A 23,899-nucleotide genomic window follows, 5' to 3' on the forward strand; every position below is an offset into this window, starting at 1 on the left:
GGAGAAGTGCAACGAGACCTGTGTGTCCTTGTGCACCAGTCGCTGAAGGTAAGCATGTAGGTGCAGCAGGCGGTTAAGGAGGCAAATGGTATGTTGGCCTTCATAGCGAGAGGGTTTGAGTACAGGAACAAGGACGTCTTGCTGCAGTTGTACAGGGCCTTGGTGAGACCACATCTTGAGTATTGTGTGCAGTTTTGGTCGCCTTATCTGAGGAAGGATGTTCTTGCCATGGAAGGAGTTCAGCGAAGATTCACCAGGCTGATACCTGGGATGGCAGGAATGACGTATGAGGAGAGATTGGGTCGATTGGGCTTGTACTCGCTGGAGTTTAGAAGAATGAGAGGGGATCTCATTGAAACTTATAAAATTCTGACAGGACTGGACAGACTAGATGCAGGAATGATGTTCCCGATGGTCAGGGAGTCCAGAACCAGGGGTCACAGTCTAAGGATAAGGGGTAGGCCATTTAGGACAGATATGAGGAGGAATTTCTTCACCCAGAGAGTAGTGAACCTGTGGAATTCTCTACCACAGAAGGCAGTAGAAGCCAATTCAGTAAATATATTTAAGAAGGAGTTGGATATATTTCTTAAGGCTAAAGGGATCAAGGAACATGGGGAGAAAGCAGGGACAGGGTACTGAATTTGGATGATCAGCCATGATCTCATTGAATGGCGGAGCAGGCTCGAGGGGCCGAATGGCCTACTCCTGCTCCTATCTTCTATGTTTCTATGTTTCTAACATCAATTTTCTCACTGAGATATCTTCTCTGCTTTCCTTCCTCTGCCTTTGCATCGAGCGACTTCTCATCCTCATTGATTTCAACCTCCATCTCAACTCTTCTTGCTCCCTCTCCTCTGAGTTCACTGCCCTCCTTTCCTCCTGTAATCTCCCCCTTCATGTAAACTCCCCCACCCATATACACAGCCACCCTCTCGATCGTATCATCTCACATGGCCTCGCTATCCCTTCCGTAACCATCACCGATAAGGCAAACTCCAACCATTTCCTTATATTACTCTCTACCCATATTCCCCTTCCCCCTCATAACACCACTTTTTTTTGTATCTGCCCCTGGAAACAACTCTCCCTCAAGTCCCTTACCACTGCACTTTCTAATTCCCAACTATCTAGCCTTTGGCCTACAATTCTCCATGACATTACTGCAGCTACTGACTTACTAAATAAAACACTCTCCACCACCTTTGATGCCCTTGTCCCCACTAAAATCATTACACTCTCTCACCCTAGTCTTTCCCCCAGTATACCCTTCATCTCCGCTCCCTTAAATCCAAGGAACGCAGACTTGAACGTCTTTGGCGGACAACTGGCCTAATTGTCCATCACCAGATTTGGCTCGACCATATAAAGCACTACCAAGTCCTGCTCGCCATCACTAAAACCGCCCACTATTCTAAGATCATCCAGGACAGCAAAAATAACACCAGGCTTCTCTTCTGCACCACTAACCGTCTTCTCAAACCGCCCTCCCCTACCTCCTCCTCCCTCACTTCCAACAGTAAATGTGAGGAGCTCATGGACTTCTTTGTTAAAAAGATTGACAACATCCGTTCAACTGCCTCTGCTACATCCCTCCCTTCCGCTAGACCACCGGACCTTGCTTCTTCTCCATTTCCCGCCCTAACCGTAAATTTGCATATTTCTCTAATTTTTCTCCTATCTCCCCTCTTGTCCTTTCAAAACTTATCTTATCAATGAGACCGACCTCCTGTTCTCTTGATCCTATTCCTACTAAACTGCTGACCACTTAACTTCCCTTCCTGTCTCCCATGTTAGTGAATATTGTTATCGGTTCTCTCTCCTCGGGTATTGTTCCCCTTTCCTTCAAATCTGCCGTCATCACCCCTCTCCTCAAAAAACAAACCCTCTGCCCTTGTAAACTATTGCCCCATCTCCAACCTCCCTTTCCTCTCTAAAGTTCTTGAACGTGTTGTTGCCTCCCAAATCTGTGCCCATCTTTCCCAGAACTCCTTGTTTGAACCCTCCAATCAGGTTTCCGCCCCTGCCACAGCACTGAAACTGCTCTTACCAAGGTCACCAATGACATCCCAATTGACTGCGACAAAGGTAATCTATCCCTGCTCATCCTCTGGACCTGTTTGCAGCCTTTGACACTGTTGACCACAAAATTCTGCTCCAACGCCTCTCCACTGTCATCCAGCTGGGTGGGACTGCACTCGCCTGGTTTAATTCCCATCTTTCCAGCCGCAACCAAAGAATCACCTGCAATGGCTTCTCTTCCCGCTCCCGCGTCGTTACCTCTGGTGTCCCCCAAGGATCTATCCTTGGCCCCCATCCTATTTCTCATCTACATGCTTCCCCTCGGTGACATTAACCGGCGACACGATGTGAGTTTTCACATGTACGCTGATGATACCCAGCTCTACCTCTCCTCCACCGTCTCTATACTATAAGACTGCTTGTCCGACATCCTGCACTGGATGAGTAGAGATTTCCTCCAATTAAATATCAGGAAGACCGAAGCCATTGTCTTTGGTTCACGCCACAAACTCCATTCCCTTTCCACTGATTCAATCTCACTCCCGGCGACTGTCTAAGGCTGACCAAGTCTGTTTGCAACCTTGGTGTCATATTTGATCAAGAATTGAGCTTCCTACCTCATATCCATTCTATCACTAAGACCGCCCATTTCCAACTTTGTAATAGCGCCCGTCTCCGCCCTTACCTCAACCTATCTGCTGCCAAATTCCTCATCAGTGCCTTTCTCACTTCTAGACTTGACTATTCCAACGTACTCCTAGCCGGCCTCCCTAGTTCTACCCTCCATTAACTTGTGGTCATCCAAAACTCTGCCGCCCGTGTGCTAACTCGCATCAAGTCCCACTCACCCATCTCCCCTGTGCTTGCTGACCTATATTGGCTCCCAGTTAAGCAATGCCTCAATTTTAAAATTCTCATCCTTGTTTTCAAATCCCTCCATGGCCTTGCCCCTCCTTATCTCTGTAATCTCCTCCAGCCCTATAATCCCCCTAAACCTCTGCGCTCCACCTATTCTGGCCTTTTGAACATCCCTGATTTCAATCGCTCCACCATTGGTGGCCGTGCCTTTAGCTGCCTCGGTCCTAAGCTCTGGAATTCCCTCCCTAAATCTCTCCGCCTCTCCACTTCTCTGTCCTCCTTTAAGATGCGCCTTAAAACCTACCTCTTCGACCAAGCTTTTGGTCACCTGCCCCAACATCTCATTAAATGGCTCAGTGTCAAATTCTGATTTTGTTTGATAGCGTTCCTGTGAAGCGCCTTAAGATGTTTTATTACGATAAAGGTACTATATAAATATAAGTTGTTGTTGAATAATTAGAACAACCTTTAACAACACTGATTCATTCTGAGTGCAGTAGTTTATATGCCTGTTCCTTCTTAATGTGTTTTAAGCTATGTAAATAACATTATTATTCACCCTGATAATGTTTAACAGTGTTTTTTAACCCTGCAGTTTATATTGTGCCACTTATCTGGCCTTTCATTACATTAAGCTCATTAGCAAATGTTTTAAATTCTATGACTAGTCACAGATATACCTTGAGCTACAATTTGCTTTCAGTTCCGCCCTCGAGAAGTCTTTGAGCCGTCCGCTTTGGGGCTCGCATGCACCGTTTCTGCCCCCCACCCCCTTTAAAATCGGGGCCAAAAACTCTGCATTTCGAGTTCCCATCAAAGCCATGCCATCTGGGTCAACAAGAACAACTTGTATTTATATAGCGCCTTTAAAGTAGTAAAACGTCCCAAGGTGCTTCACAGGAGTATTATAAGACAAAACATTTGACACCAAGCCACATAAGGAGAAATTAGGGCAGGTCTTAGTCAAAGAGGTAGGTTTTAAGGAGCGTCTTAAAGGAGGAAAGAGAGGTCGAGAGGCGGAGAGGTTTAGGCAGGGAATTCCAGAGCTTAGGGCCCAGGCAACAGAAGGGTGAACGGGACTTGGTAAACACGCACACTGACAGTTACCAAGCTCACGTACAAGGTCAGAGAGTGGGAAAAATCAAATTTTTAAAAAGCATTTATTCTTTGAACTCGAGCGACAAATCCCTCTTATGCAGCTCCTATCAGTTGGTCACAGAGCATCTTTTGGGTGAGGCTTGGGAGCAGATTGCCTGCCTTCCTAACTGATACTAAGAAAAGAGAGACGAAAGCAAAAAAAAAAAATCTATTTAACAAAAAGGGAAAAAAGGACTAAGTAAAAAAATAATAGCAGTGACGAGTTGAACACAAAGAGGTAAATTTCTGTGACTACCTGAATTTTGAGCAGCTGGCCCTACACAGGTTATACCCGTCAGGAAAGGCTGAACAGGCTGGGGCTCTTTTCTCCAGAGGGGTGACCTGATCGAGGTCTTTAAGATAATAAAAGGGCTTGATAGGGTAGACGCAGAGAAGATGTTTCCACTTGCGGGGGAGACCAGAACTAGGGGCCATCAATATAAAAGAGTCACTAATAAATCCACTAGGGAATTCAAGAGAAACATCTTTACCCAGAGAGTGGTTAGAATGTGGAACTCGCTACCACAGGGAGTGGTTCAGACGAATAGCAAAGATACATTTAAGGGAAAACTAGATAAGCACATGAGGGAGAAAGGAATAGAAGGACGGAGTTAGATGAAGAGGGGTGGGAGGAGGCTCGTGTGGAGCATAAACACCGGCATGGACCAGTTGGGCTGAATGGCCTGTTTCTGTGCGGTTAATACTTTGTAGTACATGTCATCCAAATGCAACCAGTGAGAGTGGGTAAATTGGAAAATTAGCAAGAAGATACAATTTCACTCATTCGCATCTATTTGAATCAAATTTAGTTCTTATTGATTATAGGTCACAACATTCTAATGGAACCGTGCCTGGAGATGGTGCTGTGAACATGTTACGTGACTCCTTAAGCACAATGGGGCTGAGCTAAGCTGACATGACAGCCCCACTGTACAATCTCACCCACTCAGTTGTAAATAGTGTGCTATCTGGATTTTTTTTTTTTTTTTTAAATAAAGAGAGCCTTCACTGGATCTACCCATTTCCCCTATCCTGACTACCATTTTAAAATAACTGCCCAGAAAATTAAATCCACTTTTCCTCCCCTCCCATCCTTCTCTTCCTTCCCCCAACCCCTACCACCTCTTCACCCCCTCTTCAGCTTCCTTCCTCCATCTGTCATCTCTCCCTCATCCCCCTGCATCCTCTCTTCCCGCCTCCCTCTCCTTGATCCAATTACCCCACCCTCTAACCCTGCTTGACATATACACCACCTTGGTCTCGACTTCCCATGCTCAAAGCCATAGGACATTGACTAGTAATTCCAATAAAAACAATAATCTACCATCAGAAACAACTGAACTACAATACAAGAGTGTGAATATTTTGGTGTGGTGCCTGCATGGAGCGGAGAGAAGTCAAGATCTGCTAAATCTGGTGTAGTTCTCTCTCTGCCTCTCATGTTTAAACATATCTTGCTCATGGCAGGTTGGCTTTTGCAACAAATCTCTGAGATTCTATTTCCACGATAAATTAGATTCTGAAATCAATTCTGAATGATTCCACTAGTGCTAAAGCTGTATTCTGAATTTAATCAAAGGAAAACCAAATTTTTACCACACATTGATCATCTCAAAGGAAAAAATGGTTCACGGAGACAGCACTTGAAACAGTTTACAAGCTCAGCTTAAAGGCTTGCATGGAATTATTAAACCGGTTTTCCCTAAACCTTAGCATTTAAACAATCTGAATGTAAAAGAAATCTTCATTATGCAGTAACAACAGAAAATGCTGGAAACACTCAGCAGGCCAGGCAGCATCCGTGGAGAGAGAAACAGAGTTAACGGGCTGGATTTTGTCAATGGGGGCGAATTGGGGGGCATGACTGCTGGTTTTTGGGTTTCAGTCCAGTCCCCAATGATGTCTGACCAACCCACGCTATTTTCCCTTGATTGACCTTGTTAAGCCCGCCCTGCAGGCTTACCGGCCAATTAAGGGAAAACCGGTGACAGAGGATGTCAGCATATGAACGTTTCACCTATCGAAAATGTTTTGACAGATGAATTGTCAGCGTTTGACAACTTTGAGAAGCTGTCAAACACTGACAATCTCTGTTCTAAGGTGAGCCCTTGCACAGAAGGCTCACCAAAATCTCTCTCCTCAGCAGAAAGCAGATGGCTGCTGCATCTGAGAATGCAGCAGCCATTCTGTCATCTTTGCCATTGAGATGAGGCACCTTCAGATCCTCAAAGGTTGAAGCCTGCAGGAAGAAGCAAAGGTAAGGAAACTTTACATTCAGCCTCTCATACTTATCTCTCCACACTTGCACCCATCACTCACCTCTACAGCGGATTTTTCGATCCCTCTCACCCCCACAGACCCACTGCTCGCCTGGCTGACCCTGGCGAGGTTCACAGCTGTCGGGAAGCCCGCACTTGCAGGGGTAAAATGGGGAAAAGCCTCAAAACTGCCTGTTAACTACCTGTTAACAGGCAGTTAATTGGCTCTAATCCCCTTCCCACCTCGAGGAGACGGGTCCCTGTGCAAGTTGGGGACCCGCCTCACGGGAAGATGGCACGGAGGCGGGTTGGGAGCGGGGTCGGTACCTGCTCCCAGTTTCTGCCATTTTCCCGCCTCCATACCCGCCTCCCCAGGGCTGGGAAAATTCCCCCCAACGTTTCAGGTCTGTGACCCTTCCGGAAATTCTGTTTCTCTCTCCACGGATGCTGCCTGGCCTGCTGAGTGTTTCCAGCATTTTCTGTTGTTATTTCAGATTTCCAGCATCCGCAGTATTTTGCTATTGTATTCATTATGCAGTAGTTGTGGTCAGGATTTATTGCTGTGTGTTACATTTTGAATCACATTTGCATGTGATCATATTGTTTCGTTTGAGGAAGTATATCTCTCCCGGGTGTATAAATGTTTCTTATGGATATAAATTGAACAGACTTCATTCAGACTGCTTACATGCTGTTCTTTCAAATGGCTGTGCTTGCTGATAGTCTGAGTGTATCTCAACTGGATAGCATATTTACTTTGCTGCTGATGGCAATCTTGAACCTGGTGGCAGACTGGCAAAGTATTTCAGGTGACACTAGTGTTATCGGAGGTAGTGCTCACTGTTATAAATCTCATCATTTATCAAGAAACTACTCATGAAATAACACTGGACGGCCAGCTGGTGGCGCCGTCCAAGGAGTATAAATACTCGGGCGTGGGCCCAGCTTTCCAGGGACATTTTGTAAGACAAGGAACTAGTGAAGTACAACTAGACCTCCATGTTCTGAAACAAGTTGATTAAAGCCTTGCTTTATGATCAAACTAAGTGCGTAGTGAGTTTTATTACATCACTCACCACCAGTTTGGCCTGCACCTCCGAATGCAAAACAAGGCCAAAGCGCATTGCTATCACATATTTTGGCAACTGGTCAGCTGAGCGCATGAACCGCTGATGTTTGCTCTGTAGAGGTCAACCAAGTAGTTTTGCTGCCAATGGCATGTATAGACCTTTCTCAGTCCGTTGTAAACAGCGACTTTAAAACAATTACTGTAGAAACCATTATCCAATATAAATAGGGTGCCGCTACTGTGGAAATAACTACACAATATAAACAGGCTAGTTTCTACAGCAACAGGAGGTATTCAGGAAGCAGTTTTGCAATTTAAATGCAGCTTGAGATTCAAATCTTTTGCTCAGGGTCAGATTCAAGTCTCTCCCATTCCCACTGTCCAGTTGAATTTGATGAGAAATATAACATAATAATGGATGGACACTACAAAGAGGGCTGACGTGACAGATGTTAAAATTACTTAGAAACAAGCTTATTACATCTGTTTTGCATTCACTCCTCATCTGCAAATGGTACAATAGCCGTTATCTCAGTTAACCCCTTCATCAGATCAGGAGTATTTTTAAATCATGTCCTTAAGTAATTAAGGTATTAGGGTCTTACATTTTTTTAGTGTACTTTACAAAAATTGCACACATTTCCGCTGATATCTTCGCTTTATCTATAGGATCATTGCTGTTTCTCATGGATTCAGAGGCATAGTTGATACCATTTGCTCAAAGTACTGTGTGTGGTTATTGTGGTCTGTCCTGACTATACGGTCATTGTTAGTCATCATTGCGCTGTGTATTTGTGTAATGGTTTGCTGTTTGTCCTGAGCATAGCATGTGTTTGTACATTTATTGCAGTTTGTGACTGCACAGTGTACTTGTAAGGTCTCCATTATTTGCTCTTGATTGTATGATGGGTTTTGTGTTTGTCGCAGTTGTTTACTTGACTATATAGTATCATGGCACCATATATAGTGCTCCTTTCTTTCTTTGACAAGTATGTTGGCTTACTTTATAAATTTAACTGCCCTGGTTAAACTCAGTCCTATAAAAGCAGATGCACTTACACATGCAAATGTATGGTGACTGGTGCATAAAATGTGGTAAAAATAGAAACATAGAAGATAGGAGCAGGAGTAGGCCATTTGGCCCCTCGAGCCTGCGCCGCCATTCAATGAGATCATGGCTGATCATCCAAATTCAGAACCGTGTTCCTGCCTTCTCTCCATATCCCTTGATCCCTTTAGCCTTAAGAAATATATCCAACTCCTTCTTGAATATATTTAATGAATTGGCCTCTACTGCCTTCTGTGGTAGAGAATTCCACAGGTTCACCACTCTCTGGGTGAAGAAATTCCTCCTCATCTCTGTCCTAAATGGCTTACCCCTTATCCTTAGACTGTGACCCCTGGTTCTGGACTCCCCGGCCATTGGGAACATCCTTCCTGCATCTAGTCTGTCTAGTCTGGTTAGAATTTTATAAGTTTCGATGAGATCCCCTCTCATTCTTCTAAACTCCAGCGAGTACAAGCCCAATCAACCCAATTTCTCCTCATATGTCATTCCTGCCATCCCAGGTATCAGCCTGGTGAATCTTCGCTGAACTCCTTCCATGGCAAGAACATCCTTCCTCAGATAAGGCGACCAAAACTGCACACAATACTCAAGGTGTGGTCTCACCAAGGCCCTGTACAACTGCAGCAAGACATCCTTGTTCCTGTACTCAAACCCTCTCAATCCTGCTCCTATTTCGTGTGTCTAATTCTGTTAGATTCAGGAGATGGTTCTGTGATGGTGGATTGGCGGTTAGGATCAGATCAGCCATGATCTTATTGAATGGCGGAGCAGGCTCGAGGGGCCGATTGGCCTACTCCTGCTCCTATTTCTTATGTTATGTTCTCTCGCTACGAAGGCCAACATACCATTTGCCTTCTTAACCGCCTGCTGCACCTGCATGCTTAATTTCAGCAACTGGTGCACAAGGACGCCCAGGTCTCGTTGCACTTCCCCTTCTCCCAATCTATTGCCATTCAGATAATAATCTGCCTTCCTGTTTTTGACACCAAAGTGGATAACCTCGCATTTATCCACGTTATATTGCATCTGCCATGCTTCTGCCCAATCACCCAACCTGTCCAAATCATACTGGAGTTTCTCGGCATCCTCCTCACAGCACACACGCCCACCCAGCTTTGTGTCGTCTGCAGACTTGGAGATATTACATCTAGTTCCCTCATCCAGGTCATAAATATATATTGTGAATAGCTGGGGTCCAAGGACCGATCCCTGCGGTACCCCACTAGTCACTGCCTGCCACTCGGAAAAAGAGCCGTTTATTCCAACTCTTTGCTTTCTGTCTGCCAACCAGTTCTCTATCCAAGTCAATACCTTGCCCCCAATCCCATGTGCCTTCATTTTACACGCTAATCTCTTATGCGGGACCTTATCGAAAGCCTTTTGAAATCCAAATACACCACATCCACTGGTTCTCCTTTATCTATTTTACCAGTTACATCCTCAAAAAATTTCAGTAGATTAGTCAAGCACGATTTACTTTTGTAAATCCATGTTGACTTTGTTCGATCCGGTCACTTTTTTCCAAGTGCTCTGCTATTACATCCTTTATAATGGACTCTAGCATTTTCCCCACTACCGATGTCAGGCTTACCGGTCTGTAATTCCCCGTTTTCTCTCTACCACCCTTTTTGAACAGTGGGGTAACATTAGCTACCCGCCAATCCATGGGAACTATTCCAGGGTCTATAGAATTTTGGAAGATGACCAGCAATGCATCTACTATTTCTAGGGCCACTTCCTTAAGTACCCTAGGATGTAGATTATCAGGCCCTGGGGATTTATCGGCCTTCAATCCCATCAATTTCCCTAACACCATTTCCCTACAAATACTAATTTCTATCAGTTCCTCCCTTTCATTAGACCCTATGTTCCCTGACATCTTTGGGAGGTTATTTGTGTCCTCCTTTGTGAAGACAGAACCAAAGTATGTATTTAATTGGTCTGCCATTTCTTTGGCAGCACATCTGTTGAATTAGCAAAGACGCTTCCGAAAAAAGTGGGTTTTAAAATTTGTATTTAAATTACTGCTCCATAGCACGTGACCTGCATTTGTTTCCAAGAATTCTAGGAAATACTCGATCTCCAACTGCTCAAAGAAGCTGAAATACAAAGGGGAGGAAGTGATGCTTCAGTTGTATAGAGCCTTGTCCAGACCCCATCGGGAGCGCTGCGTTCAGTTCAGGGCCCCGCACCTCAGGAAGGATATATTGCCCTTGGGGGGGCAGCGCAGATTCACCAGGATGATACCGGGGCTAAGAGGGCTAAATAATGAGGACCGGTTGCATAAACTTGGTTGTATTCCCTTGAGAATGGAAGATTGAGGGGTGATCTAATCGAGGTGTTCAAAATGATAAAAAGGATTCAATAGGGTAGATAAAGAGAATCTATTTTCTCTGGTGAAGAAATCCAGAGCAAGAGGGCTGTTATAAATCTCATCATCATCAAGAAACTACTCATGAAATAACACTGGACGGCCAGCTGGTGGCGCCGTCCAAGGAGTATAAATACTCGGGCGTCAGCCCCAGCTTTGCAGGGACATTTTGTAAGACAAGGAACTAGTGAAGTACAACTAGACCTCCATGTTCTGAAACAAGTTGATTAAAGCCTTGCTTTATGCTCAAACCAAGTGCGTAGTGAGTTTTATTATGTCAAGGGCATAATCTTAAAATTAGAGCTGGGCCATTCAAAAGTGAAATTAGGAAGCACTTCTTCACACAAAGGGTAGAGGAAATCTGGAACCTGCTCATCCAAAAGGCGGTGGATGCTGGGATCAATTGAAACTTTCAAAACTGAGGTCAATAGATTTTTGTTAGGTTAAGGGTATCAAAGGATATGGAGCAAAGGTGGGTAAACGAGGTTGAGGTACAAATCGGCAACGAGGTTGAGGTACAGGTCGGCAATGATCTAATTGAATGGTGGAACAGGCTCGAGGGGCTGAATGGTCTACCCCTGTTCCTATGATCTGTTCAACTCACTTTGTATTTATTTTAGCTATTAATGAAGATTTTAATGGATTTTTCATTGAAGAATAACATTACCTTTTATTATTGTGCATTTAAAATATTGTTCTCTTTGGACAATTTCAACAGATATATGTATACCAGTAGGGGGAGCAGCTGCCTGAGAACACACTGCAAAAGATTAACCCAACCTACCATTTCCTTGCTCGCTGCTTTGACAATTGCAGGCCATAAATTTTTACTTTCTGATTTTTACGTATTTTGAAATTTTTTCATTTCCATTTCCCCTGTTCAATTTTTTCTCCATCTTTCACCTCCACAAGTTCTGATCAGGAGAGTGATTACGAAAAAGTGGATTCAAACCACTTTGATAATGAAGCAGTCCGTGCCTGCATACAGCAGGAACTGGACAACATCCAGGCTTGGGCTGATGAGTGGCAAGTAACATTCCCACCACACAATTATCAGGCAATGACCAGCTCCAGCAAGAAAGAGCATAACCACCTCCCCATGACATTCAGTGGCATTACTGACTCCCCCACCATCAACATCTTGAGGTTGACCATTTGACCAGAAGCCGAACTGCACAAGCCACAAAAATGCCGTAGCTACTAGAGCAGGTATTGTGCAGGGAGAGTATTCTTCGGCAGCACCTCCCAAACCCACGACCTCCACCACCTAGAAAGACAAGGGCAGCAGGCGCATAGGAACACCACCACCTCCAAGTTGCCCTCCAAGTCACACACCATCCTGACTTGGAAATATATCGCCGATCCTTCACTGTCGCTGGGTCAAAATACTGGAGATCCCTCTCTAACAGCACTGTGGGAGCACCTTCAACCCATGGACTGCAACAGTTCAAGAAGGCCCATCACCACCTTCTCAAGAGCGAATAGGCATGAGCAATAAATCTCATCCTTGCCAATGACACCCACATCCCGTGAATGAATGAAAAAAAAAAAAATCGAACACAAGAGCCGTTTCCTTGGAAAGTCATGCAAAGATGAACTGGACAACCACTTATCCTTTTCTAGGAGTGGCTGGTAACATTGTGAAGATAGCTAGTTAACAACTGAACATTTTGTGTATGAAATTTGACTTGGGTGGGAATGCAAAGCAGGCAGTATCACATATGCCAACTGTTATATACCCTGCCCAATATTCAGTTCCATTGAAGTCAATGGAACTCAATATTGGACGGGACATATAACGGACAGCAGATGTGATTCCACCTGTTTTGCATCCCCGCCCAAGTCGCATTTCAAGCACCCCATAGCCTGTGAAGTACAGCCACTGATGTGATGGAGGAAACACCCAGCTAATTTGCGCAAAGCAAGGTCCTGCAAACAGCAATGAGATAATGACCATTGCCAATGTTGGTTGAGGGATAAATATTGGCTGGGACACCAGGGAGAACTCCCGGGCTCTTCTTCAAAATAGTGCCGTGGGATCTTTTACATTCACCTGAGAAAGCAGACGGGGCCTCAGTTTAACGTCGGCACCTCCGACAGTGCAGTGCTCCCTCAGCACGGAACTGAAGTGTCAGTCTAGGTTATTTGCGCTCAAGTCTCTGGAGTGGGACTCAGAGGCGAGAGTGTTACCACTGTCAGTTTGAAGTATCAAAGACGGCCTCGGATATATACATTTGCCTTCAGTTTCACATTTCTGGACAATTTCAAAGAGGCTGTATTATTTTATATCATACCATGACAATTATTTTACATTTTTTAATATTGTAGGTTTAATATTCATACTTTAGAAGTAAAAAAGCAATACTGTGTACAAAAAAACACTCTGAACAGGATGTTATTATTAGTAAAAGTGAAAAACGGACTGGTATTTCACACTCAATGTTTGCTCAGTTTAAATCGCAATGGTTAACGAAATAATCTCACACTTACCTCAAGGCCGGGCGGTCCTGGTATTCCAGCTGGACCTTTATCACCAATTTTCCCCTAAAAAGATTGGCATAAGTAACAAATCAAGAAGCGTATCAATACACAATACTCCAGCTGAGGCCTAACCAATCATTTATAAAGATTTAGCATAATTCCCTCACTTTTGTGCTCTATGCTTCTATTTATAAAGCCAAGGAGCCCACATGCTTTCTTAACAGCTTTATCAACTTCATCCCCTTTGAAGCTTTGTGTATGTGAACACCCAGGCTCGCTGTTCCTGCACCCCCTTTAAAACTGTACCATTTAATTTATACTGCCTCTCATTTTTCCTTCCAAAGCGCATCACTTCACACTTCTTGGTGTTAAATTTCATCTGCCGCGTGTCTGCCATTTTAACATTCTGTCTGTGTCCTCCTGAAGTCTGTTACTATCCTCCTCACTGTTTACTGGTCCTAATTCCGACCCCTGGGGGACAGCACTGTACACTTCCCTCCAGTCTGAAAAACAACTGTTCGCCACGACTCTGCTTTCTGTCTCTTAGCCAATGTTGTATCTACACTGCCCCGTTAATTCCATGGGCTTCAATTTTACTAACAAGTCTATTATGTGGTACTTTATCAAAATCACATGCCAAAACACAGCCGAGTATGGGGAAGTGTGCTGTACCTTTGTACTGAAATGAAACACATTCTTTTTGAATGCATTTATGATGGCACTACACTTAGCGACCTGACTAATTCCCCCCCCCCAACCCCATGATGTGCAATGTATGGCGTGGTTCCGATCATATACCAATGTAAAAATAACGTGAAACAATGTTCCGTTCAGAATAAATCTTCAATTACAATAGAACCACAGAATAGTGCAGCACAGAAGGAGGCCATTCGGCCCATTGAGTCTCTTTCGAAGAGCAATCCAGTTAGTCCCACCCCACCGCTCTTTCCCCATATCCCTGCAAATGTTTCTCCTTCAAGTATTTATCCAATTCCCTTTTGAAGGCTGCTATTGAATCTGTATCCACCACCCTATCAGGCAGCGCATTCAAAATCCTAACCACTCGTTGCGTAAACAAGTTTTTCCTCATGTCGCCTCTGGTTCTTTTGCCAATCGCCTTAAATCTGTGCCCTCTGGTTATCGACCCTTCAGCCACTGGAAACAGCTTCTCTTTATATTCTCTATCTAAATCTCCTCATGATTTTAAACACCTCTGTCAAATCAAAACATGGGCAAGAACCAGTAGCTATTTTGGTTTGAACCTCTAAAATAGCACAGACAGAAATTTAGTAGTTATGTTAAGCATTCACACCAAGACTGCACCAACTGGACAATATGACTAAATAATTAGGAATATCTGAACTTGAAAAATTTAAAACATCTTCCATGCATCAAACAAGTGCAGAGATATTTGGATGGCTTTTGCCTTGCACCATCATCCCTTTTGTCTTTTAATCTCTCCTCCCTTCCACACAATCACAGACCTTCCCCCCCCCCCCCATGTTCCCTGCCTCTGCACTTGCTTAAATCCTGTTACATCTCTAACTTTTTCCAGTTCTGACGAAGGGTCATCGACCTGAAACGTTGACTCTGTTTCTCTCTCCACAGATGCTGCCCTGACCCACTGAGTGTTTCCAGTATTTTCTGTTTTATTTGGATGCCTTGCTGTGCTATTTGTAAAGATGCACCAATAAGGAGTGAAATGTAACTCAGAATTGAAAGAATGAGAAATGGTTGGATACTCACAGCTATCCCGGGTTTCCCCCTCATTCCAGGCATGCCCCGTAACCCTGGGTTACCCTGTAGTGAAATAACAGTACTTTAATCCAAGACAACAGCAGACTTGTCGATTCAGAGTAATATAATTAGCGTTAATTAATCATTCACAGTGCTCTGCTCAATGTTCATTAGATTCGCAAAACCAATTTCCAAGAGACAGGTGTGAACTTATTGGCTGCAGTTTGCAACCAGAAAGGAATTTGACTCAAATAATTATATTTGGAAAGTGAGCACAGAACTAGAGGGCACATTTAAAAAAGTTCACAATCCTCAAACAAGATTAAAGATCAGAAGTAGTGTTTCCCCCAAAGGCGAATGGATATATGGAGCAGATTAATGTAAAAACCAATTGATTCTGGGTCAGTTGATACCTTTAAAAAGGAACTGGATCAATAACTGTTCAGATAGATGACTGAGAGTTATGGCGATATTAATAAATCTGTTTGATTCACATGAGACTTAGCCGAGGAGTGTAGAGATCTGGGGGGCGGGGGCGGTGGGGGGGGGGGGGTGCGTGGGGATGTCCATGAAGGTAGTGATACATGAACAGTGGAAGGAGAAGGCAGGATCAGTTGAATGGCCTTTGTTGTTCCAAGTTCTATTGACTTGGAGCTAATGTAAGAATTTTCTGCTGGGCTCCTGAATTCAAACAATATTTCCATGTCATCTGAATTGATTCTAGTATGTGCACTGCAGACCAGTCCCTGCAAAGACAAACATCTTTACTACGTATTTAAATGACATTGTTTTGAGTCTCTCTGGAACATCTGTCCCTACTCTTTGAAAACACAGTACTAGCTGTGCTCCTGAGAACATAAAACACAAAGTGGACTTCTTGAGTTACGAGGTGCTAGCAGCACAGCAGTTACAGAACTTCTTTCAATTAACAGAGGATATTATCACTTCATTAGCTGGATGCTTAGTCCAATTGCATCTCCTTTTAACTAAACTAAAAATCTCCTGGTTTTAAGAATAGAAAAGTAATATATATAGTCAAAAGATTCAGAGACCACAGTTCCTTCTGCAACCAGTAAACTTTCAACTTATCAACACGCAAAGCACTAAATGAACCTCCTAGCAGCACTGGAGCAATTCTATGAGCAGATCACCTGCCACCCATCCGAACCAGTGGCACGGGTGTGAAAATATATTTAACATCTGTAATCAATACATTTATGGTTAGGGGGTCATTTTAATCTTCAGCACTCCTGCAGTGGAGCTTCCCATGCCAGGGATGCATATTGGGAATTCAAGGCACGTGCCCTCCATAATCTTCCGTCTTTTCGCTGCATAAAATTGCTTGGAGCAGGGAGATGAAAATGTACCACTAATGTATTTTGGTATTTTTTTCCCCCCACTGATGTCCCAATTTTTCAAATTGACTCCTATTCACTTTTGTCATATAATGCCAGCTTTACATCGGCAGATTATCCCTTGTATTGCTCGAACTTTAAGCTCTCATAAAACTGACTTCCCCCCCCCCCAATCTTCTTGTTATATGATGCAGATGCATTTGTTTACAATTCCTTTTTAAAAAAGCATGAAATTAAACCAGCTACAAAATTCCAGTAGTAAATACATCCAGAAAAAAAATGACAGCACATTTATAGCAAAACAGTTCATCTTGAAATAGTAATTATCCCTCTGGGCTGGGCTGGGCTCGGTTATGTCCAAAGAATGCTTTAATATTTCCTGTGTCATCACATACTACTAGGAAAACAATCCCTCATCAAATGACAATGTTGGGGCGGATTTTCAGCCCCCTCACAGACAGTTGAACGTTGAAATCCCAAACTCTGTCCTCCCTGTGTCAGGCACATCTCATGACTCTGCAGCCCGACCTTGCACCCGGAAGGACAATAACTCTTAGCTCGGCTTCTCAGAACATGTCGACCTGCTGAATAAAGCTTATGGAGCTGTTTTACCTATTTGGACATGAGCTCGCCTATAACAAATGGATTCATGAAAAATTTCTTGCTTGCCAACTTTGAAAAGTTGGCATCTCTGAGTGAAAGTTACAAATTGAGCTTGACTTGTCAGCCTCAGACTTTCCTGAAAAGAGTACAATTTATAGAGAAACAATCTTGCAGGACATTTTTGATTTGGATCCCACTCAAGAGTTTTTAAACTCAAAAATATGCCTGGGTGGCACCCATTCATGAAAACGGCTGCATTTGTGATAAATCTCGATGGTTTCTCAATCCAAATATGTGGATTACAACCTTTAAAAAAAAGTTTATACATGTTGTATGAATCTATTTATTTATTATGGTATATAAAGCAGCAGTTATAGCTGGATGCACCAGTGAATTCCATCAACCCACCCATTTCCAAACTTTGGCATCTGATCGTACTCACACCATTACAGGTGGAAGATCAGAAAAACCTTTTCTGTAACGATTGTTTGTAAATATAGTTCAAAATTAAAACTCATGATGCCTGTTTGTTATTATTTTGTATTTTAATCATCCAAACAATCTCAGGCTGTATAAATACATTCAGAACTCATCTGATAATGAAGCAACCCATGCCAACATTCAGGCTTGAGGGGATAAGTGGTAGGTAACATATGTGTCATTTAAGAGTCAGATACTGACCATCTCAAACAAGAAAAAGCCAAGACCTTGACCTTCAATTGCACCACCATTGTTGAGTTCTCTACCATCAACATCTTGCTAGTCACCATTGACCAGAAGCTGAATTGGACCAGCCACATCAACACTGTGGCTACAAGAGCAGGAGAGGGGCTGGGTACTCCACGATGAGTGATTCGCCTCCTAACCCCTCAAAGCTTTTCCACCATCTACAAGGCTCAAATCAGGTGTGTGATGGGATACTCGCCACTTGTCTGGATGGGCGAGTGTCCCAGTCACTTGATTCAGTATCCACCCCTTCCACCACTGGGGCACTGCGGCTGCAGTACGTATAATCTACAGGATGCAGTGCAGCAGCTCACCAAGGTTACTGCGATAACAGCTTCCTCCCTTGCAACCTCTACCAGCAAGAAGCACAAGAGCAGCAGTGTTGTGAGAACAACATCACCTCCCAGTTTCCCTCCAGGTCATATACCATCCTGATTTGGACGTATATCATCGTTCCTTCATCGTCACTGGCTCAATATATTGGAATTCCCTACCTAACACTGTTATGGGAACACCATCACCGCAAGCATTTCAGCAGTTCAAAGAGAAGGATCATCTCCATCTTTTCAGGTCAACTAGGGATGGGAAATAAAAGTGGCCTAGCCAGTGAGGTCCACATACCAAGAACAAAAAAAATGTAAACATATCGGGGTAGTTCCTGACTTTGTGCGATAGTATAAAATGAGTGATAGCGAGTCAGCAATTCCGTTTGAGATGTAAAACGGGCTGCCGATATACTATCACACAAAGCCAAGATTCACTCCATCAAGTCCAAAATTCTGGCGCAGATCATTTACAAGAATTATTCCAGGGATGAGGGACTTCAGTTACGTGGATAGACTGGAGAAGCTGGGGTTGTTCTCCTTAGAGCAGAGAAGGCTGAGAGGAGATTTAATAGAGGTGTTCAAAATCATGAGGGTTCTAGGCAGAGTAGATAGAGAGAAACTGTTCCCATTGGCGGAAGGGTCGAGAACCAGAGGACGCAGATTTAAGGTGATTGGCAGAAGAACCAAAAGGTGACATGAGGAAAAACTTTTTTACGCAGCGAGTGGTTAGGATCTGGAATGCACTGCCTGAAAGGGTGGTGGAGGCAGATTCAGTTGTGGCTTTCAAAAGGGAATTGGATAAGTACCTGAAGGAAAGAAATTTGCAGGATTACGTGGAAAGGGCAGGGGAGTGGGACTAGCTGAAGTACTCCTGCAGAGAGCGTGCATGGGCTCGACGGGCCGAAGTGCTGTAATAATTCTATGATTCTAGGTCATCTTGACTATTTGAACTTCTTGTGCATAGCGAGGCTGCCATGCTCAGCACGTTCCATGAAGTGTAGTAGTTTTACTTCACATACAAGGTGTCAATTTTCCTGTTATCTTCCGGTCATCAAGGCCTTGCCTGACGTAAAGACCTTGCCTGACGTAAAGACCTTGCCTGATTGCCTTCCTGACCATTCGTGGCTTCTGAGGGACGAGCAGCGTCTTCCTAGCGATGTCCGGAAGCTCACTGTTTCTCACTGACGAATAGTACATCTTGCTCCATCTTCATTTTGATTTAAATGCTTTTTAAAAAAAGTTAAATGTTTTTTGTGTTGCGATTCTGATTCAAAAGATCTGAATCTGATGGAAATCAGGTACAAAAATACATCTGAACTCTCATCTTGACATATTGGTGCATTTTGTCAAGATCGCAACTAATTACTAAAGGAAATAAATTCAGAAACTACAGATGTTAAGTGGCTGTATTAGTGTGAAACAAATGCTTTCTCAGCCTTTTCTTTCTTGTACCTTAGGAATTACTCTGAAGTAGCAGGAAAATGGCACTGCAGTTTATTTGTAGAGGAAAGCACTGAGCTTAAAAGATGAAACTAGGGAACACTCAACAAGAAAGCGGTGACATTCATACCACTATGAACCCGCTACTGAAATCAATGTTTACTTTTTAAGTACCAGGTATAAATTGGAAATTAAGTAGGTTGAATTTTCAAAGTTCACACTTTTTGTCAAACTATTGCAAAACTTACCTTATCGCCAGGGAAACCCGGTTCTCCTGGTATTCCTGGAATGCCCTCGTCACCCTAAACTCACAGTACAAGACAGCATAGTGTTAGAGCATTGCCTCATCCCTCTAAACACACAGTAGAACAGCACAGATCTGTAGCATTGCCTCACCAATCTCAATATAATGAACAAGACAGCACAGTTAGACCATTCGCTTGTCACTCTAAACATACTGTACAAGCCAACGTATTACTCCATCACTCTAGACTCAGCTTAGGACACTGCTTCACAACTCTAAATGGAGTATAACGGTGCAGCGTTACGGTGCTGTCTAGTGACTGCAGGCCCACAGTAAAATACGAGTTTGAGTATTGTTTCTAACCATAGACACTGTACAAGAACACAGTATTAGGGTATTGCCTCATCACTATAGACACAGCACAACTGCAAAGTATTGAAGAATTGCCATGTCACATTAAGGCTATGTGATAACAATAAAATTGCCTCATACTCTTCCACACCATTCAGTACTGTGCAGAAATTTAGTTGGCAAAATTTAGTCTGCATCACAATCAGTAAAACACTCTGCAGTGAATTATCTCTGGTGGTGAAATGCTCCTGTGTTGTGCAAAGTTTGGAACATTTTCCATAGGCTTATCGCTTTAATTTGAACAATGCACACTTATACAGTAATAGCTTTAACAATAGTGCAATTTTCTCACCAAATGAAAACCAGACGAGATTGTAATAAAATGTATTGGCCTAGAAATTTGTCTGGGACGGTGGCGCTAAGCGGGCGGTATGGGAGCGGCACCCGATATTCAGTTGCACTGTTCCGATAAGGCCCGTGTTGTGCCTCTGCCCGAGACCAATTTCTAGGCCTTTATGTGTTTTAACCAAACCTGCAACATAAAAGGCAATCAAAAGAAATCTTTATTTCACAACGGGTTTGGGGTCATTTTGAGTGCAAGGTATTGTCAACACATTTGTGTTTGACTTTTTCTACAGAATTTCCCCTTATAGGTTCTTAACTTCACCAATCCTTCTGCTGACAAACTGGAAAAACCTGACACAGATCTATTCACGTTAATCAACTAACAGGAAACACTGACACCGTTTGGCAAACACAGTGTTCTCTCACATGTGACACCTGGGTGTCCTTGTGCACCAGTCGCTGAAGGTAAGCATGCAGGTGCAGCAGGCGGTTAAGAAGGCAAATGGTATGTTGGTCTTCATAGCAAGAGGATTCGAGTACAGGAACAAGGATGTCTTGCTGCAGTTGTACAGGGCCTTGGTGAGACCACACCTTGAGTATTGTGTGCAGTTTTGGTCGCCTTATCTGAGGAAGGTTGTTCATGCCATGGAGGGAGTGCAGCGAAGATTCACCAGACTGATACCTGGGATGGCAGGAATGACGTATGAAGAGAGATTGGGTCGTTTGGGCTTGTATTCACTAGAGTTTAGAAGAATGAGAGAGGATCTCATTGAAACTTATAAAATTCTAACAGGACTAGACAGACTAGATGCAGGAAGGATGTTCCCGATGGCGGGGGAGTCCAGAACCAGGGGTCACAGTCTAAGGATAAGGGATAAGCCATTTAGGACAGAGATGAGGAGGAATTTCTTCACCCAGAGAGTGGTGAACCTGTGGAATTCTCTACCACAGAAGGCCGTTGAGGCCAATTCATTAAATATATTCAAGAAGGAGTTAGATATATTTCTTAAGGCTAAAGGGATCAAGGGATATGGGGAGAAAGCAGGGACAGGGTACTGAATTTGGATGATCAGCCATGATCTCATTAAATGGCGGAACAGGCTCGAGGGGCCGAATGGCCTACTCCTGCTCCTATCTTCTATGTTTCTATGTGAGACCTCCACTGTTCCAAAATGGCCAATCAATTAACCACATTGGGTAGTGATGGATTTGAGATTTGTGGTTACAGCTCAGGAACAGAAGAGAGAGTGGACTTGAGACGTTACATTACTACATGATCAGCCATTGTGTTTTCAGGCTGAAAGCTGAAGAATGTGGTTGAATCTGAATGTATCTCTTAATGAGACTTGGCTAGAAAGGTTATCAACCTGAAACGTTAACTCTGTTTCCCTCTCCACAGATGCTGCCTGACCTGCTGAGTATTTCCAGCATTTTCTGTTTTCATTTCCGATCTCCAGCACCCGCAGTACTTTGCTTTTGACTAGAAACTGAGTGGCTCTTTTGCCTTCTATAAGTTTTGGAATTCAAAGTCTTCCTTTTCTGATAATCCTTCCTTTCATGAACATTTCAAAAAGAACTGGTTCACTTGTCCATGACAAGCACTCTTTAAAACCCACATTCATGTTTTTTCAGCACATTTGTGTTGAAACAGGATGGTGCATTTTCTATTAAATACGTATTTTAAAAAGTTTTCAAATGATTACAGAGCAATTACCACAAACATAAAGGTAACATTGCAGGCAGGTGAACATCACCAATATAAAAGGAACTCTCAGTCTTAGAAGAACACTCCCTCCTGCTCAAGTTGATGCTGTATTGACATTCTTTGACTTAAGTTTCTTTTAAGTGATCTTTTTAAGATAAGTATTTATTGTTATTAGCTCAAGTTTTATGCCGTTCCATCACAGATGAAATCATTCTGTTTTTAACACTGCTGGTTAAAGGCTCCAGATAGACTGCAGAAAAGCTGAAAAAGGTAATTCATTTGATTTATAGTTCACCCATGTACGGTGAAGTGTTGGAAGCAAATCTAGCTCCCTGATTCGATATAATGGGGTAGATGTTGAACTTGCCGCCTGGGCATAAAACTGGCTTTGTGGATCGGTCGCCCCACTGTAGAAACTGACGGAGTTTCAGTGGAAATTGGGCGGTTTCTATAACAAATGGCTGATTTGTAACAGTGGATGGGTGAAAGATAACTCAAATCTATTAAGTTTTTCAGCTTTTCAAACTCACAGGTTACTAATAGAATAAAAACAATTAAAAACACTGGTTCGGCCTCAACTGGGAGTATTGTGCCCAATTCTGGGCACCGCACTTTAGGAAGGATGTGAAGGCCTTAGAGAGGGTGCAGAAAAGATTTATGAGAATGATTCCAGGGATGAGGGACTTCAGTTACGTGGATAGACTGGAGAAGCTGGGGTTGTTCTCCTTGGAGCAGAGAAGGTTGAGAGGAGATTTGATAGAGGTGTTCAAAATCACGAGGGGTCTGGACAGAGTAGATAGAGAGAAACTGTTCCCATTGGCGGAAGGGACGAGAACCAGAGAGCACAGATTGTTGGCAGAAGAATCGAAGGCGACATGGGGAAAAACTTTTTTTACGCAGCGAGTGGTTAGGATCTGGAATGCGCTGCCTGAAAGGGTGGTGGAGGCAGACTCAATCATGGCTTTCAAAAGGGAACTGGATAAGTACCTGAAGGAAAACAAAATTGCAGGACTATGCGGAAAGGACGGGGGAGTGGGACTAGCTGAAGTGCTCTTACAGAGAGCCGGCACGGGCTCGATAGGCTGAATGGCCTCCTTCTGTGCTGTAACCATTCTATGATTCTATGAAAATACTGGGGAAAGAATTGCTCTGGCCACAATGTGTAGTCACATTAAAAATATGTTCATGAACATTTCTTGTAATTTGTTCAGCAGTCAAAAAGAAGATAATTAGAATTTTAGTAGAAATGCCAATCAGGAGAAATCTTCATGAATGTGCTTATATGTTGCAGCAATTTGTAAGCTCATCGTTACATGTTCAACCCAAATCAAACAAATAGGAACATTACTTTCCTTAAAGTAATAAGTTAGTCATAGTTGTTTAATAAAAACGTAGAATAATTATGCTAAATACAGGCTAATAAATCTTATAAAACGCAAAGAATTTGCATAAAACAAATGATTGAAAAATATTTTATTACCTATGATAATTTATTATATAAACTCAAGGAAGGGACCTATGTGGCCATGAAAGGTTGTGAATATATGGAACATAGGAACAGGAGTAGGCCATTTCGCTCCTCGAGCCTGTTCCGCCATTCAACAGCCATTTGCGGAAGAGGGTTGAAAACTTCTACCATCCTTTGTGTGTAGAAGTGTTTCTTAACTTCACTCCTGAAAGGTCTGGTTCTAACATTTAGACTATGTCCCTGAGTCCTAGACTCCCCAACCAGCGGAAATAGTTTCTCTCTATCTACCCTATCAGTTCCCCTTAATATCTTGAAAACTTTGACCAAATCACTT

General features: G+C 43.2%; 1 protein-coding gene across 1 annotated transcript in view; it reads right to left on the reverse strand.

The window, feature by feature from the left end:
- Positions 1-23,899, reverse strand: part of LOC147101631 (uncharacterized) — a 688,387-nt gene that overhangs the window by 292,060 nt on the left and 372,428 nt on the right. Inside the window, 3 exon segments of the mRNA XM_085965351.1 lie at positions 13,275-13,328; positions 15,012-15,065; positions 19,701-19,754. Coding sequence (XP_085821477.1) covers positions 13,275-13,328; positions 15,012-15,065; positions 19,701-19,754 — 162 coding nt within the window.

Source organism: Somniosus microcephalus, chromosome 23 (assembly GCF_052327205.1).
Source record: "Somniosus microcephalus isolate GS21.2 chromosome 23, FLI_Smic_1.0, whole genome shotgun sequence".
NCBI lineage: Eukaryota > Metazoa > Chordata > Chondrichthyes > Squaliformes > Somniosidae > Somniosus > Somniosus microcephalus.